Below are 17073 nucleotides of genomic sequence, written 5' to 3' on the forward strand. Positions count from 1 at the left end.
TGTGACTAGTCCAGGTTTGGCATTAACTAGAGTTTCCATAGCAGCACACATCCAGCTCAGGAGAAGGCATTGCTCTTTAGGTCTAACACACCTTCTTCCCCTGTTCCCCCCACCGACCTCACTGCCTCCTCAAAGCCATAGCCACCACTCCCTGTGCTTATGCTTAACACAGGCCACATAATGCGACACCATTGTCAAACAGGGAAACAACGGAAGAACATCAGGCATTGATCAATAGGCTAAAAGAGATTTCCAAATTCATGGTTTGAAACAAAATTATGTCTGTGTTTCTTGTGACTTTCCTCATCGATAAAAAAATAATTCCTCTCGAGTTGTGGGTTCAAATAATCTAGCAGTTACCCTTCTCTTCTTCGCTGATTTTGAGGTCAATTGGCGACATCTGAGATACATTAAAGAGTGTGCAATACATCCCTGGGACACACTTGCAGATGGTAGATGAAAATATTTAGTTTAGAAAAAAACAAGCCAAAGACCTTGAGTCTACTATACCTTTTCTCTTCTGTCTTGTATGGCGAGGCAGTGTACGCAGTAAAACCCCAAGACCCGTGGAGAGCTCATTACTTTGGTTTTCTCTCGACAGGTGTACCGTTCCTATGGCTGTCAACTCTTGGAAAGTCATGCACTATTGAATATGTCTCAAAAAGCATATTATCCAAAGAGCTCGGAGTATAAAAAAGTACTTTGTGCTGTTTCGTTACAATTCAAAATTAACCACACACATGCATACACACATACAAGTACACACATGCATGCTTACATACAACGACAAAAAGAAACAAGATATGATTTTTTCTTTACACTGTGAATAATGCAATGTATCCTTGGCATAATCAGAGAGAACAGACAGTACAAAAGCAATAGTATGATCAGTCTGTTTGTGGATATCACTGAGCTGCACATATCCTCTACTTGGAATATGTACATACCAAAAGAAGACACTCACTTTACCTGGATCTGAGGCAATCCAGGTAAACCACAAGCCAAATCATCTGGTATGGAGATGTTAAAAGAGGATTTGAGATTCAGGGTGCCTTTCTTCTTCACTCCATACTTCAATTGTTGTGTCTCTAAAGAGTGGTGTGCAGTTGAAATCCCCCAATAGCAAATACGATTGTCCATATCACCATCTCATGACTCAGGAGGTTCATATCCTGGGTATTACCAGTAGCCCAGGATACATAGGAAGTACCTGGATATCCCTGTCTTTTGCTGGGCTCCAACCAGGTTCTTTCTTTTGTTTTCAGCTAAGTTTGAGTTTGCAGTCTTGTTTTTCTCCCAGCCCCCTACACCGCTACATCCGCAACCGGCGCCGCGCCCTCAATCTTGATCTCTGTCACGTCTAAGTCGTCCTCCTCCTCCTCACTCAGTGTGGGCACGCAGGACGAGGGCAGGCAAGTCGCTTGGCTGTTGCTGCTGTTGGCGGTGCTCATCTGAAAGGTGCTACCCATGCTGGCATGAACAGTCAGGCTGGCTGATGAGGAGACGCTGCCCTGTTTGGTCTGGACACTGGCCTTGCCGCAGGAGTGTATCCGGCGTGCCAGGCTGGCAGAGCGCATCACTGAGGAGGTGGTCACCGTGCCCACGCCCTGCACCTTTCCTTCCAGGAAGTAGGTGAGCATCTCACCTTTACCCTTGACACTGACCTTGCCGCGGCACACCAGGTCATAGTTGGTGTTCAGCAGGCGATAGACGTCCTCGGTCACCTGAGTTACAGAAATGAGGAAAAAATACATACATTCACATAGATTAGGAAAAGACCCAATTTCCCCTAGGGGATCCATAAAGAGAGCTTAATTTGAATCTTAAAACAAGAGGCACTTGAGCTGCCAATTATCCTGCTATTTTTCCTCATTTATATGCAAATATATGCAGCAAAATGCTCCAAAATCTAATCAGATCATCACCTCTAAAGGGGCTCCCTGTGGTGTAAGTATGAAGTTTCTATCAGGTATCGTTCTTGAGTTATTGTGTCTACACACAGACAGACAGATACACAGACGCCACCATGATGACACTGTGTCCTACATATCATGTACCATGGTGGCAGGACATAATAAAACTATGATACTGTGTAATACTCAGTGCTTTCAGAAAGGGAACCATTGCACTGCACGCCATCATTGTGGCACTATTATTATCATGATTATTATTTTATCAACGTGAATGAATAATACTCTGTGACAAAGCAAATGGTAAATGATAGTTTGGTCTAAGCACCTCTATTAATGCATCTAGTGTTCCTATTTTATATGTAAGTAAGAGTTAATAATGCAAAGAGGAGATTAAAAAAGCCAGTAACTGATGTGTGAGCCAGGCACAACTAACTGAAATCTTTGAGCAGCCAATTCAACTGTGGGCTGCCCTGGTCGCTCCTACAGAGGGTTTGAGCTGATGCTGCCTAAACTCCAGAGTAAAAGAACCATGGACTCATTAGTCACCGCTGCAATTAGTTTGCTTCATTTGCACATTAAACAATGGAGCGTTTTATGCCTGTACAAGAAGTTTGTATTCTGCACTGATAGACAACCTTTTATTGCACTATCAAGATATCGACTCCTTGTGTGGTCTTATCAACTGGTACTGGTCTACATTGTTGTGTTGTAGCTATTTGTTGTGCATTTTATTTTTTATGAGATTTTTATTGCTTTTACTGTGGTTTTATTGTTTTTTATTATGTGTTTTGATTGTGTGTTTTTGCTACAAACCAAATTTCCTTTATGGGACAATAAAGGTTGAAGAGAAATTGAATTTGAAAGCGCTTTGGGTACCTGAATCTTTCCAGGGACTCCGGTGCTGTCCATCCGGCTCGCCACATTGACTGTGTTCCCCCAGATGTCATACTGAGGCCGCCTCGCCCCAATCACTCCTGCCACCACCGGACCCACATTGATACCTGCACCACCACCATGCAAGAACATATTCAACAAATACAGAACCCTGTCATATTGAGGTTTTTCATAGTCACATTCTGATTTACCTTAAACCCAGAACCTCTTATTTCATTCATAGTCATTTACTCATCTTGTAAGACTGTTTGCTTTCTTCATTATCTTTGTAAATGGGCTGATAATTTAATGTGAGAGAGATAGATAGACAGATAGATAGATAGATAGATAAATGGGTAGATATACATACCAACTCTCAAGACAAAGTCATTGTATGACTGATAGTTGATTTCGTCCAAAACATCAAACATCTCAATGGCGTAGTCTGCTATTGTGCTCAGATGGTCGTAAACTGATTTTTTGGCCTAAAGAGGGGAAGTATATCAAGAGATTAGTGTTGATGCGTGATTTATTCTTCATATTCTGTTCTTCATATGTAAATGTGCAAACAGAAACATACACATACACACACACACACACACACAATCATGTGTCACCTTGGTACCGATGGTGGGGACGAGACCCACAGCTGCCATGTATGTACTGCCGATGGTCTTGATTTTCTCTATGTCTCTGTAGCACTCTTTATCCATGAGCTGCAAAGAAAAAAAAAAACATTCAAATAACCACACAAAGGAATAATGCAACACATGTAAATTTTGAATGTATGAAGTATGTTCAAAGTAAAGAAAAAAAACATCAGCGCCTGACCTCATCAAAGTCAGCAATGATCTCATTCAGCAGTCTCAAGCACTCCACTCCCATGTTGTTGCCATCCAGCTCGATGTAGAAATCATTGAAGTTTGGGATGGAGGCGAACAGGACGCCGACTTGAGCGTAGGACTGATAGTATAGATCCTGGTGTAAAAAGAAAATGAGTACAGTTAGAAACCAGGGGCCGGTAGATGATGTGACTAATGCTTCATAAATCAGTATGAAATATGCCTTCTGATGTATTTTGATGTTCTTTATTGTTGTTCTGTTGTCTGAAACTCTGTCTACCTGTTTGTCTTTGTGTCTACTTGTCTGTGCGTCAGTTTATCTACCTGTCCGTTAGCGGGGCTCACCATGTTCCTGGGGTTGGACATTAGAAAGTGCTGAGCCACATGTGCGGGCAGAAGATTGAAGAGAATCCTCCTGTTGTCCAACTTGACTTTCTCCATGCCATCCCTCTCCTCCTCCGCCTGACAGAAGATTACACACACATACGCACACACACACACATAGGAGCACAGTCACGAGCACGGCCTGTAGCTCGTTCCACATTTTCACCACATGGGGTCAGTAAAAGACCTGCCTGGGCGTCACACCACAGACCGCACATTTATCTCTCATAGTCCAATTTGGAATGGGTTTGGGCACATGGAGCTGCTATTACTGCTTAGTTATCTAATAAGATGGATGTTTCATAGCCTAAATTCAGCTTTCACTACAATATAGTTCAATCCCACTAAAAAAATAATGCCCATATTTTGCGCTCCAGGCACCACATTAAAACCAAGCCAAAACAAGCTGCTTGCCCTCAAATTTGCCAAAGCAGACAGTTGGCAGCCTATAAATATGAAAACCTCCACACATAACCCAATAGTTTACATGTAACAAGACCCCAAATGGCAGCATATTCTATCATCAACTACATCACAGGAAAACACGTGGCAATAATTGAAACAGATGCTATTGATTCTGATACTGGTGATTGTCATTAACAACACCGGCCATTAAAACAAAATAATCCAGTGAGACTCTTTGTAATTCTATTATGTTATAATGAAATGTAAGCCTCTTGAGGAAATCATCATAAATAGACATCCGCTCTCACACAGACACATTCAGACACACACTTCCTGACCTGTGCGGCCCATAGGAAGTCCAAACGCAGTTTGAGGTCGAGTTGCCTGGAGTGGAGGGCCAGGGCGCTGGTGAAGAGCAGCAGGGAGAGGATAGGTTCATAGCCATGGATGTGGAGAGACCCCCCACTGTGGAAGAGACCAACACACATGTCAGCACCTCGCAGCACCGGACCAGACCACACAGACAACTGCACAGGGGGGGTGGATGGACCCCCCACGGTGCAGGGAGCAACCATGAGTGAAAACCTTTATGGCAACACGGTAGTATTGTACAAATAATTAAAAGGAAGAATTGTGAAAGGGCCCATTCCAATACATATACTACGGAGAAAAGCTTTAAGTGTGAGGGCTTAAAACTGGCAGAGGTTTGATCTAAACAATATTACACCGTTTACTGATGCATAACTGTGACTAAAGGTTAAAAATGAATTCAGCTTCTCAAAAGGGACCTTTACCTTAATAATCTCAACAATATCAACATAATCAATTTTCGAAGGGTACATTTATGATTTGAGCTCCATTAAAAACTGCCAGGCCCTGGGTATTGAGCCGAAACAGCTCACAAGCTCCCATCATCCAGCCCACATTGTCCTTTCAGGCTTCTGATTTGGAACTAATGAGCACATGTGCTGCTTCAAAGGGTGGAAAATGAAAGAGTGTGTGGGCTGAGGACAAGCAAAGACTCCTCCACACACGTCTCAGCACATGTAAATGCTCCTCTAAGTCCTGTTTATCTGTTCCTTCTCCAGATCAAACAAAGAGGAAACCACAGCTGACACTCACATAGCAACCAATCATCGCCTCCCGTACTTGAGTGACAGGCGAACATGCTGGATCTGAGGGCTCTCGCTTTAAGCTCTGATTGCGAGGCAGGAGTAGGATAGCGCATGTGTGTGTGTGTTGCTGGGTGTTGTTTATGCTTGTGTGTGTGTGTGTGTGTGTGTGTACACGTGTACGTTCTGCCGAGCCCCTCACCCTGCAGTCTTGCGGAAGCCGCTGAGTTCCAGCACAGTGACATACAGCACGCCCAGGAGGAGCATTAGCGCCATCTTTGGCAGCCAGGAGACGCGCAGGAAGAGGGCCAGGGTGAGGGTGCCCACCACGCAGGACAGGAAGGCATAGCGGGCGCCGTCGCAGGGCAGCTCCACCATGGTGCGGTTGGCACCTCCGTCCGCGTCGATGATGACGATGGAGCTGTTGGAGTTGGCACTACTTCCCCACAGCCAGGGCATGCAGCCCACCTAGCAGAGACACAGAGGGGGAGGCATGTGCATAAAGATGGTGGGATGCTGTATTTGAGGAATGGCAAACAAGGTATTTTTGTTTTCTGCTAATCAGAGAGTTCAGTGAGATTTGTTACAAAGTAAAAGCTACAGATAAAATGTATACACTACGCTTTTCCGGTTTGAATGTTATGTTTTGCAGTAACACTGGATAGTCCAATGGTGATAGTCAACTCTCGTATTCAACCCTGATGAAGGCAAACAAAACGCCTTGGTTTTTATTGCATCAAATGAAGAACATCCATCGGCCTCAAAGAGTAGCTGAATTTTTTCCTTTTCCAGTTATTTCCAGTTGATGCACCTTGGTTTAAAGACAAACTCGTGACAGTTCCGACAAAGTAGATGTTCAACAATGTGTCAATTGTGTATTTACTGCATCTCTGCAGACTATGTAACCCTAACTCTAACTCTAACCCTAATACCTAAACCTGACCCTGACTACTTTTCACACTGAGTATCACCTGAAACTCTGCTTTTTAGTGACACATTATAGTCACTTGATATTAAGTTGAGTATCAGCACTGGACCATCCAAGTGAAGTGTGACCCGTTTTGTTTTTCTGCTCAGTCCACTCACCACACAGGCCTGGGCCACAGCATAGATTAAGAGCACTATGAGAATACACAGAGCAGTACGAATCTGAATGGTCAGGCACCCTGGAAAACACTGAGAGAGAGGAAAACAGAGTGGAAGCGAGAGAAAGATAGTAAGGAGACCGAGAGAAAGCAAGAGAGAGAAGAAGATAAAGAAAGTTTTAGTCACACACAGCAAAGTTATCATAGGCGAAATTGTTAGTAGCGATAAGAAAAGTGCAAGAACAATAGGCTTGAAATCAAACAGAGAGGAATACTGTAGAGACAGAGATCAAGGTAGGATGAGGTGAGCGAGGTGAGGGGAGGACAGAGAGAGAGAGCTTGCCAGGCAGAATGTGAACCACAAAAAGTATTAAAAAAAAACTTAATAACTGAGGTGGTCAGGAACTTTGAGGAAGTCAACCTTAACAAAAGCCGAAATTAATAGACTCACCATTTGAGTTTAAATGCAAAATAAGGGCTTAAGAAGTATTTCTGAAGCCCATGAAAAAAAGGAACCATTATTACAAACCATCACAAAAAATACATTTGAATCGCTTCTCTTCGGTCAGCAGAAAATGCTTTCATAGCCTAAGAATTAAAATGAAGAAACTTCGACTGCACACCAAATGAGAAGAAGACCAATCTACCGGTCACAAAAGTTACTGCATGAGCAAAAGCAGACTTCAACCCAAGTTAGGATAAGAGAGCAGCTGTATTTACCTGTATTCTAGTGACATGCAGGTACATGATACAAGCTACTAGGAAACAGATGCAGAAGACGAGAAGGACCAGTACCACTGTGCCCCTGAGAGAGAAGAAGAAAAGAAAGAAGAAGGGAGGACGGTCGGGGTTAGTTGGGGAGACGAAGAACCTGAGTAAGTGAAATGGTCATAAAGGGAGAGAGAAAGAGGGACAAGTGTTTGAAATTGAATTTGTTTGTGTAATAGATAGATACATAAATAGAGAGGGGACACAGGAGAATTTGTGTCACTGCTGTACATACTGTGGTATGATGAGAAGATAGACAAGGCCGAACAAGGCAGCTAGGATCAGAGAAAGGACCACAGCGCTGGTGAAGTACTCATCAGGAACCTGGTGGTACTACAGTGTGTAATAAGAGAAACCAACCAAGAGGTAAGGGTAAGTAAAGTGAAACCACACGACAACAACATTCACTCAGTGGCTAAATCCCAAACTCAAGCTCAACGTCTACAGCCCCTCACCCTCTGCTCGCGCTCAGAGCACTTGTACATGAGTGTGAGGAAGTTGAGGTCCGCCGTATCCGACTCGGTCTGGCGGGCCTCGATCAGCCGACCGATGTAGCGGTTGACCCGGGTTCTGGGGCTGCTCTGGATGGCGTTAGCCTGGTTAGCGTTGGTGCGATTCCTCAGCTTCTCTGGAGCCGTCCGCATGGCCCTCCTCTGGGGGGGGGGGAGAGAAATGAATCTTCACTGTAAATGCATAAGGATTAGTCCTGAACTTGAGTGAAGTACTGTGGTGAATATACTGCAGTGTGGTGCACAGTGCTAGAATCGCATTAGGAACAAGAGTGGATGAAGAGTCAACAACAAACACTGGCAGCTGATTATACATTCAAATTGTGACATTGCCCTCACACTTAACTTCATTACCGAATGCACCCCACTGTGTCTAAGTATGTCTTGGGGAGCCAAAGTGAGCATCATTACAATTCATTGGGCATTGGAGCAAAGCCAGTGAGTTAACATGGCAGAGTGGATGTGCGTGTGTGTGCGTGCATGTGTGCGTGTGTGTGCATGTGTGTGTGTGTTTGTGTGTGTGTGTGTGGAGTGGGTGTACATGTAAGTGAGCGTGCTGGATGACTTGTGTAGCTCAGAGACCATCAGCGGCACAGTAGGGGGGGCCAATGGGTGAGCGAGGATCACCAGAGTGTTCATGACATGACATGAATGACTACACCTCACTGACTTCCTTTCTTTCCCTTTTCCTTCTTTCTTTCTTTCTTTCTTTCTTTCTTTCTTGCTTTCTTTGTTTTTCCTTCCTTCCTCCCCTCTTTCCTTCCTTCCTCCCTCCCTTCAATCCTTCCCTCCTTGCTTGTTTTCTTCCTTCCTTCCATCCCTCCTTGCTTCCTTTTTTCCCTCATTTCTTTCCATTTTCACTTTCCTTTCTTCTCTTCTCTCTCTTGTGTTATTTATATTGCTGCAACACACCGGCCTGCGGATGCAGACTTCTCTGTACGTGTTCCATATTGTGCTCCACGTAGCACAGGACGCATCGCACAGCCATGCCTGCCACTGCTGCACCACATATCCTGTTCATTCATCCCCCGTCCCTCATATCGCTCTCCTCCGTGCCCTGAATGCATGTGTCATTTCAAACAGTTTGAGAGTGTGTGGTCTGAATGTGAAATTACCATTCAGTGGAAGGTGTATGTAAGACTTAACCCGACTCTCCATTCCCTCTTCCATCTCTCCGTTTTACACTAATCTGCCTTCCGTCTACATTGTGAGAATGCTGTCGTTAGTGGTAATATAGATGTAAGAGGTGATTTACTCATGTAGTGTGAGGTAAAGATCTTGGTAACTACTGAGGGCATGAGATGATATGACATAGATGATATAGTAGTTGGAAGATTATGCTCAGCGGAATCCTCCAACAATTTTTTTTTAAAATGGTTTAAGGCATTGCAAAATACACCATGAATATCTAGCAAAACAACTCATGATATCTGTAACACCTTCCTGGCCTGATTCTGTCCAAAAACTGGTATGACACATACAAACACCTCCATGCATGCACGTGCACACACACACACTCACATACACCTGGGCATCTGGATTCAAACAGCTGGAGCAAGAATTGTACAGCTGCCAGGCCACAGGATTTCTTTCCAGGCGCACAACGTCAAATACGCTCTTTGACACTTAGCCAGACTGCCAGTGCCATTGATAGTATGTGGGGGGGGGAATGGAACGGCAGTTTGTGGCTGGGGCAACATGCTGAGGTCATTGCAGCTCATAGGGTCATGCACTCAGATCTTGCACTCCCTATCTTCCACATACATTAAAGCATACATCCTGTGAAGTCCATATATTTATATCTGAGCAAAAAAAAAAACGACGTAGGAAATGACACGCATATGGAGCGTTTAGCTTTTTGTCTCTATTTATGGGAATCACAATACCGACAAACACAGAAACACTGAAAACACACGGAGACGAGAGTTACCTTGTCGCCATCCTCGCAATTCATGACGTTAGAGAAAGGAATCTCAGCCTTGAACATCTTCCTGCAGTGCATGAGCTGCACCAGTAAGTAGCACACAGTTTTGAACTTCATCTTTTTGGCGGGCTTTATATCCGAAAGAATCAATCCTGGGAATATCTGTCACCAGATAAGAAATAGGAACAAGGATTAAGACGTGATACCACACACAGTATTAGGAATATATATCTATATTTATATATTATCTATGTATCTAACTAATGCACAGGTGTTGGACAATGTGCACGCGCACGCACACACACACACACAATCACTATATCAGGCTCTATGTAGATAGGAATTTAACGAGCAGGCGGTTGAAATAGGTCAATCCCTGAGGTAGTTTTAACAGTTTTAGGACTTTGCTGCCCTCTTTCCTCTTTTCAAAGGCTATTTTAGAAAATGTAATAAAGATTAAGTATTTGGTATGGGTTTGAGGAAATGTGTGTCATTTATAATAAGAATGGTGGTTTGAAAAAATGGTATGTTTGATACCAAGCTGGAAGTGTGTCCTTAGCACGAGTAATTAAAGGCACTATACCAGAGTGAGTATCAGCCTATCCAACACAGCTTAGTCAGGGCACATCTTTCTCTGAGCCATGTCTTTGATGAAGTCTAACCATCAGCACTATTAAGAGGATTAGAAAAGTCTTCCCGCATATCAAAGAAAAATACACGTAACTGGGATGTCAAAGGTTCACATGAGGACCCACGTAACCTATATGCAAGTCTAATCTTACATAATATGAAACCTGACACAAGGTAATAATAATAAAACAGAAGAGGAGAGGAGAGGAGAGGAGAAGAGAAGAGAGAGGAGAGGAGAGGAGAGGAGAAGAGAGGAGAAGAGAGGAGAGGAGAGGAGAGGAGAGGAGAGGAGAGAGGAGAGGAGATACACAAGGAGCTTGACGGACTGATACAGAGACAAAACTAAAATCCCCTCTCCAGCTGCTTGTGGCACATCTGGTGGAGATGTGTGTGTGTTTTTGCACATGCGCTGACACACACACATGTCCATGGTTGTATCTGTGTGCTTGTGGAAGTGTGCAGATTTGAGATGATAGATGCCACGGGCTGTTTTTTTTTTTTACAGCCCCAGTCCAGTACATTGCAGGCTGGAAGTGAGCTCATATCAACAACAACTGTGTGAGAACTCTTACCATGGACTAGAGTTTACATCCATCTCAACACTGTATTTCTATTTTGAGGATGGTATTACAGTAGATCTTTGCATAGAGGTCAAAGCTGGTCAACATAAGGCTTTTTTTAATCTAGTGTCTGACTTACCAGGTAGGCCCATTAAGATGGATTAGCTTTTGCCCTGCAGAAGCATTGCAGTGCGTACACTGTCTACTAGCCAGTATTATAATATAGACTTATAGACGGGTTCACCTGAGGATACAACTGATGCAGATTAACTGTTGTTGTTGTCAAAGTCTTGAACTGTTTCATAGTCACTATACTAAAGTTAGTTATATTAGCTAAAAGCTAATATAAATAGGGGTAATAATAGGGATAATAGTAATATATATATAAATTTATATTAGCTAAAAGCTAATATAAATAGGGATAATAATAGGGATAATAATATATAAATCTAAATTTATATTAGCTAAAAGCTAATATAAATAGGGATAATAATAGGGATAATAATATATAAATCTAAATTTATATTAGCTAAAAGCTAATATAAATAGGGATAATAATAGGGATAATAGTATATAAATCTAAATTTATATGAGCTAAAAGCTCATATAAATAGGGATAATTATAATATAAATATAAATTTATATTAGTTAAAAGCTAATATAAATACATATTTTGAATATATATCCTCCGCACAGAATTACAATACAATACCTTCCGTCGGTGAGATGGCACTATAAAGAAGGTTTCAATTTCATGTTTTTGGAGGAAGGCGTGTCTCTCATGTCCATTGCCTGGCTCCACCTCGTAGTCTCCGTTCAGGCACTCCAGTGTAGATCTGGTGATGTGGACTTTCCTGTGGATCACAGGGACAGACAGGCTGGGACAATACTCAGTGCAATTGGTCTAATAGTCAGTATTGATATGGTTCATGGCAGTAGTTCTGAGCAAGCCGATTGGAGATGAATTTGAAGGAATTTACATGTCAACATCTTGAAACAAGTAAGATTTTAAGACTCAGTACTAGTTTATATGACTTGTCAAGATAGATATTTTTGCAGAGCACCGCTGTCAGACAAAGAAAACTGATGTCCAGAGCTGTTGAGTGAGGTACACAGTTAAAGGAATAGCACTGACCCAGGCAGTCCTCCTGCCTCCATCACGTTGGCCAGGGTCACATCATTGGACCACACATCATACTGCCATTTCCTCAGGCCCAGGACCCCACACAGCACCCGACCTGTATGCAAGCCCACGCGCATGTTTAGGTTGACCTCTGTGGCTTCCGCTACCGACCTGCAGGGGCATGACACATTGATTAGACTGCATATCTGTGTGTGTGTGTGTGTGTGTGTGTCTGTGTGCATGTGTGAAAAAGATAGAGAAAGGCAAGAAAAGCAAAAGAAATGTATGTGCACTTTCTTGCTGTATTGAACAGACAGTAGATACATAGCCTAGTACAGATGATACAGAAAAAATGATAAGATATAATGAAAATGCCAGGTTATCAGTTTTTTATAGTGTTTTCCAGGGTTGACTGACTAGAAAAAAAATACCGAGCAGAGAATAGTGGACTACCCATAATGCCATGTGACATGAGCGATGATACAATTACAGTAACTAACAATGTTAGACGTATAAGCTTTTTAAGTAGATAAGACTTATACTATAGATACTCATTGTTAGGATAGTGTATGTACTGAAGTAGGGAGGCAGAGATTATTTCAACATTCAATCCAATCTAAAGAGCCACTACTGTAGTTGCTGCTGGACTCTACTTAACCCCTTCCTCCCAACATAATCCTCTCACCACAGTAATTTTATGTGTTTTCTTCACTGATGTTATGCTATAGTAAAGTGCATTGTGGCAATCTCGTCAAATTTTATTTATAAACCAATGAAGAAGGAATAGAATCCCGCACACTGTCTATACTTGCAAGGAGATTTTAAAGCAACATTTCGGTCATCGGACCTTGATCAGGCAAACATGAACCAGTAACCATAAACCAATGAAAATTGCACTTTAAAACCTACGTTTATAATTCTTAAATACTGGGTGCATTATGACAAATGATAAATATAGACGCAATGAGTGAGTCCAAACCTTCCTTGCACATTTTATCTCTGTGTGGTGATAGAAATATAAATGTTCTGGAAAGAACAAAAACTACATGGGGGTTAATTCACAGAGGAGGAAGTTAAAGAAGAAGTTAAAGTGAATTTTCTGTAAACCAGCTGAGGAATAGTGAATAGATGGGGAATGAAAGCACAAGCCATGTGTGACATTATTCTGTTTTATAGCTCCATTCTGTAATGATAGTATGGCACTCAGTATAGAGGCAATGTCAGCCCATTGATCACTCTGTCAATATTTTGATTTCTTTTATAGAAATTGATTGACTGACTCTTTTAAAATTGATTGACTGAGCTATTGATTGATGTGACAGCTAAACATGAGTTCTGAATGTATTTAGAGGCTGTAAACAGTTTTACATTTGTAGTGTTTTTAAAAATTAAATAAAACAGAACTGTATTGAAAATTGTATTGCTTTTATTCTGAAACCGGCTTCCTCGTCAAATTAGATTAATAACATAACGTATAAATGGTGGTCGCTAATTCTTGAATGTGTCTTGAATCATGTTTTGAGCTTGTTCACACTAATTGAAATGAATTCTTCAGCTGTTACATTATGTAGTACTACACAAAAAAACTAGGGATTCCAAAAGGGCTTTTAGTTTGGTTGTATGCTTCTGCTTAGAACTTGGAAAATCATCTGTGACCCAGCACGGAAAAACAGGCACATTGTGGGAGATGGTTTGTTTGTTTTTTTATTTGTTTTCCATAGATTAGTGATCTTTGCATTCAGAGCTTTAAAATGATGTATTACATACAGGAAGCGCTCAATGAATAATTTTGTTAAAATTGTTATTTAATCAAAAGAGTGCATTTTGATGAAGTGCTATTTTCTGATGTAAAATTGGTCTCCTGTAAAGTTAAGTGAGCGTAGGCTCATTGTGTTTAGTGACATTTTCGCCAAAGAGGAATCAGACAGAGATGTGGAAGATACAAGATTCAGCGTAAGAACGCTGAATCCTTCAGAAAGATTCAGCGTTCTGCTCTATTCTGGTGATTGATAATTTATTTGGATGTCTAACAGAGTAGTCTCACAGACAAACAAATCATCAGAAAACCTTGTGGGAAAATGTGGTTTTACATAAGTTGAATTTCATAAGTTTTATTTGGAGGAATATTTGTTCTAGAAAAAAAATAGACAGAGATCCAACCTTTAAAGTTCAGAGATCCACCAAAGATAGGCGTACCACTCTCATCATCATACATGGATTTAAAGAATGATTAATGCAATGCAAAACATGCAGTTATTAAGCCATTATAATGCCACTTTAACTACCACTGTTGCTATAACATATAAATTTGCTGGGTGGTTCAGATGGTAAACGTGTCATGGGACAGGTGAGCACAGGTGATCAGAAGATCCTAGATTCATATCAGGCCGAACAACGGTAACAATTAGTCATACAAAATCAGTAATTACAAGGGTTCCCTGTAAATGGATATAGCTTCACATATAGCTCACATATAGGGGACAGGGAACACTTGCAGCTACTTTTATGTATTTATTTTTTCATTTATTTTTCCCATTTTTACCAGAGAATTTGTGGTGAGGACATGCATCTACCTGTCTGACTGTTCAAAAAGGGTTCTACAGCAAAAATATACTCTACTTTGCACTAACATGTATAAAAATAGACTGAAGAGCCAATAAAGGTGCCAAGGTGTGCATTTTTATTTAATAAGTGTTGAGAAAAAGTCTGATCCTATCTTGTCAGTACTTGCTAATTATGGTAGTTCTAATTAGCAGGCTTCCAGTCAAGTCATGACTGTACCTATTTCCTTCTTAGCTCTGCTGAGTCTCAATCTCTCACTTTCAATTAGTCCCTTTTTCCTCTTCCAAACTGTTCAGGACAAGCAAGGGACACAAGGACTTTCATGCTCAATAAAATAGTTTTTTCTTTCTCCATAAATGCTTTTTCTTGCAGCCAAATGTCATTTTACTCTCTCAAATGTGCAGTGTTGGAACAGACTCACAGCAGACATGGCTAATCAGGCTGCGTTTTTCCCTACTGGAAAGAATTTATTTATTGTGGACTTAAGTAGTTTAAATAAAATAAAGAAAGAATGATTTAGTCTCTACAGTTCCATAACAAAAGCATATTCATATGCATCATCAATCAACATCCTATTTCTATGACCATGTAGCGTAGATGTTCAGTCATAGATAATACATAATGATTTCAATCAGATAAGACTACAGAAGTAATAGTGTCATTTATCAGGCCACTCATGTAAAACTGCTCAATGATGAGATAAGGGTCAACACTCACGTTATGGTGTCGATCATGTCCAGGCCCATCTCCACACAGCAGTGGGCGTGGTCAGTCTTGGGTTGGGTCAGTCCAGACACGCAGTAGTAACAATCCCCCAGGATCTTAATCCTCCGGCAGTGGTTCTCCTGTCAATCAAAAAGACAGAGTGAAAGAGAGAAAAAGAGATAACAAGTAAATATGCCATCCTTCATGAATGATGCAAGAGGCCCTTTGGGCCAGTCCTTAACAAGATGCATCTTCCCTCCAAGTTTCATCAAAATCGGACCAGTGGTGTAGCAGTTATGGCCTTTAAAAGTTTGAAATTTTGACCTTTAATCATCAGTGTAATTTTATAAATACTAGAACAGAACATAATGCCAAAATGTGTCATCCCTCCAAGTTTTGTTAAAATTGCACCAGTGGTGTCTGAGATATCACATTTGAGTGAGAATTTTTGACCTTATAGCGCCCACATTAGGCCAATCAGTGTAATTTGTAATGATAGCTGGATTTGTGTAGCAAGTTTCGTCAACTGGACTCATGGTGTAGGAGTGAGGGCCTTTCAGATTTAGAAATTCTGACCTTTAATTATAGCACATCCATCTGACCAGTCAGTGTAATGTTTTTAAATGCCCGAACACTGCCAAAATGTGTTATTCTAAAAGTTTCTTCAAAAATGCACCAGTGAGTTTAACATTTGAACTTTTATTTATAGCGACCTGATTAGGCCAATCAATACAATTTAAAAGTTTTGTGATTGACTTATGGTGTTGGAGTTAATTCTGACCTTTAATTATAATTTCCCCATCAGGCTAATTAGTGTACTTTTAAAAAAAAAAAAAAAAAGAAAGAAAAAGTTGGAACACAATGCCAAGATGCATCATCCCCAAGTTTTGTCAAAATCAGACCAGTGATGTCTGAGATATCACGTTAGAGTTAAAAATGTTGACCTTTAATTATAGCGCGCCGTTAGGTCAATCAGTGTAATTTCAAACACCAAAACACAGTGCAGAAATGAATCATCCCTCCCAGTGATGTTTGAGATACAACATTTAACGGATGGACATATGGACAGGCGGGCAAAGCCTGACCCATAGTACAAAAAGAGAGCAAGAGAGTAAGAGAGAGAGAGAGAGAGAGAGAGAGGGTCAATGAACTTGTCAGGAAAAGTATTTAAGTGTATAAGACGAAAGACAAATTGCACTGTGCCCTCTGTTTGTACCTTTAGGCTATATACACATCTTTCCCTATACACTGAATAAGCAGTTGTATAAGGCTCTCCACCACTGCAGAGGTCCGCCCGCGCATACTTTATTTCTTGAAGAACTAAAAAATAAATATTTTCTTGTTCATTACATTATTCACAAAATTTATAAAGCCAATCAATGGTGCTTCGCCAAGGGGCCTCCATGTTGATGGGTAGATTCTATCAGTGTAAGGATTTGATTGGTGCAGCAGGTGCTGCAGCAGATATCCAATCAAACATTATGTGCTACTTGATGATGACATGATGGCAACTCTGCCAAGAAAATATTCATCCGGAGCTGTGAAAAGAAGTTAAGAAGTTAAGAAGGCCGGGCTGGAAAGCAGAAATCATGATTGAGGTATGTGTCATGGTTATGTTATTAATTGCAAATGAAGTACATTGCACTATTATTTTAGCTTGCGTAATTGTTCATGTCTA

The 17073-nt window shown here is 41.2% G+C and overlaps 1 protein-coding gene across 1 annotated transcript in view; it reads right to left on the bottom strand.

Annotated features, from left to right (window-relative positions):
• Window positions 1-1304: 1304 nt before the first annotated feature.
• LOC139925581 (adenylate cyclase type 1-like) overlaps window positions 1305-17073 on the bottom strand; it is a 36533-nt gene continuing 20764 nt past the window's right edge. Inside the window, exons 5-20 of the mRNA XM_071917017.2 lie at window positions 15408-15535; window positions 12141-12299; window positions 11718-11859; window positions 9822-9977; window positions 7838-8035; window positions 7618-7715; window positions 7335-7419; window positions 6616-6705; window positions 5732-5997; window positions 4756-4882; window positions 3929-4090; window positions 3618-3764; window positions 3404-3502; window positions 3157-3271; window positions 2790-2914; window positions 1305-1724 (exon numbers count right to left, since the gene is read on the bottom strand). Coding sequence (XP_071773118.1) covers window positions 1305-1724; window positions 2790-2914; window positions 3157-3271; window positions 3404-3502; window positions 3618-3764; window positions 3929-4090; window positions 4756-4882; window positions 5732-5997; window positions 6616-6705; window positions 7335-7419; window positions 7618-7715; window positions 7838-8035; window positions 9822-9977; window positions 11718-11859; window positions 12141-12299; window positions 15408-15535 — 2517 coding nt within the window. The remainder of the gene's footprint in view (window positions 1725-2789; window positions 2915-3156; window positions 3272-3403; window positions 3503-3617; window positions 3765-3928; window positions 4091-4755; window positions 4883-5731; window positions 5998-6615; window positions 6706-7334; window positions 7420-7617; window positions 7716-7837; window positions 8036-9821; window positions 9978-11717; window positions 11860-12140; window positions 12300-15407; window positions 15536-17073) is intronic.

This window comes from Centroberyx gerrardi, chromosome 13, assembly GCF_048128805.1.
Source record: "Centroberyx gerrardi isolate f3 chromosome 13, fCenGer3.hap1.cur.20231027, whole genome shotgun sequence".
NCBI classification, from domain to species: domain Eukaryota; kingdom Metazoa; phylum Chordata; class Actinopteri; order Beryciformes; family Berycidae; genus Centroberyx; species Centroberyx gerrardi.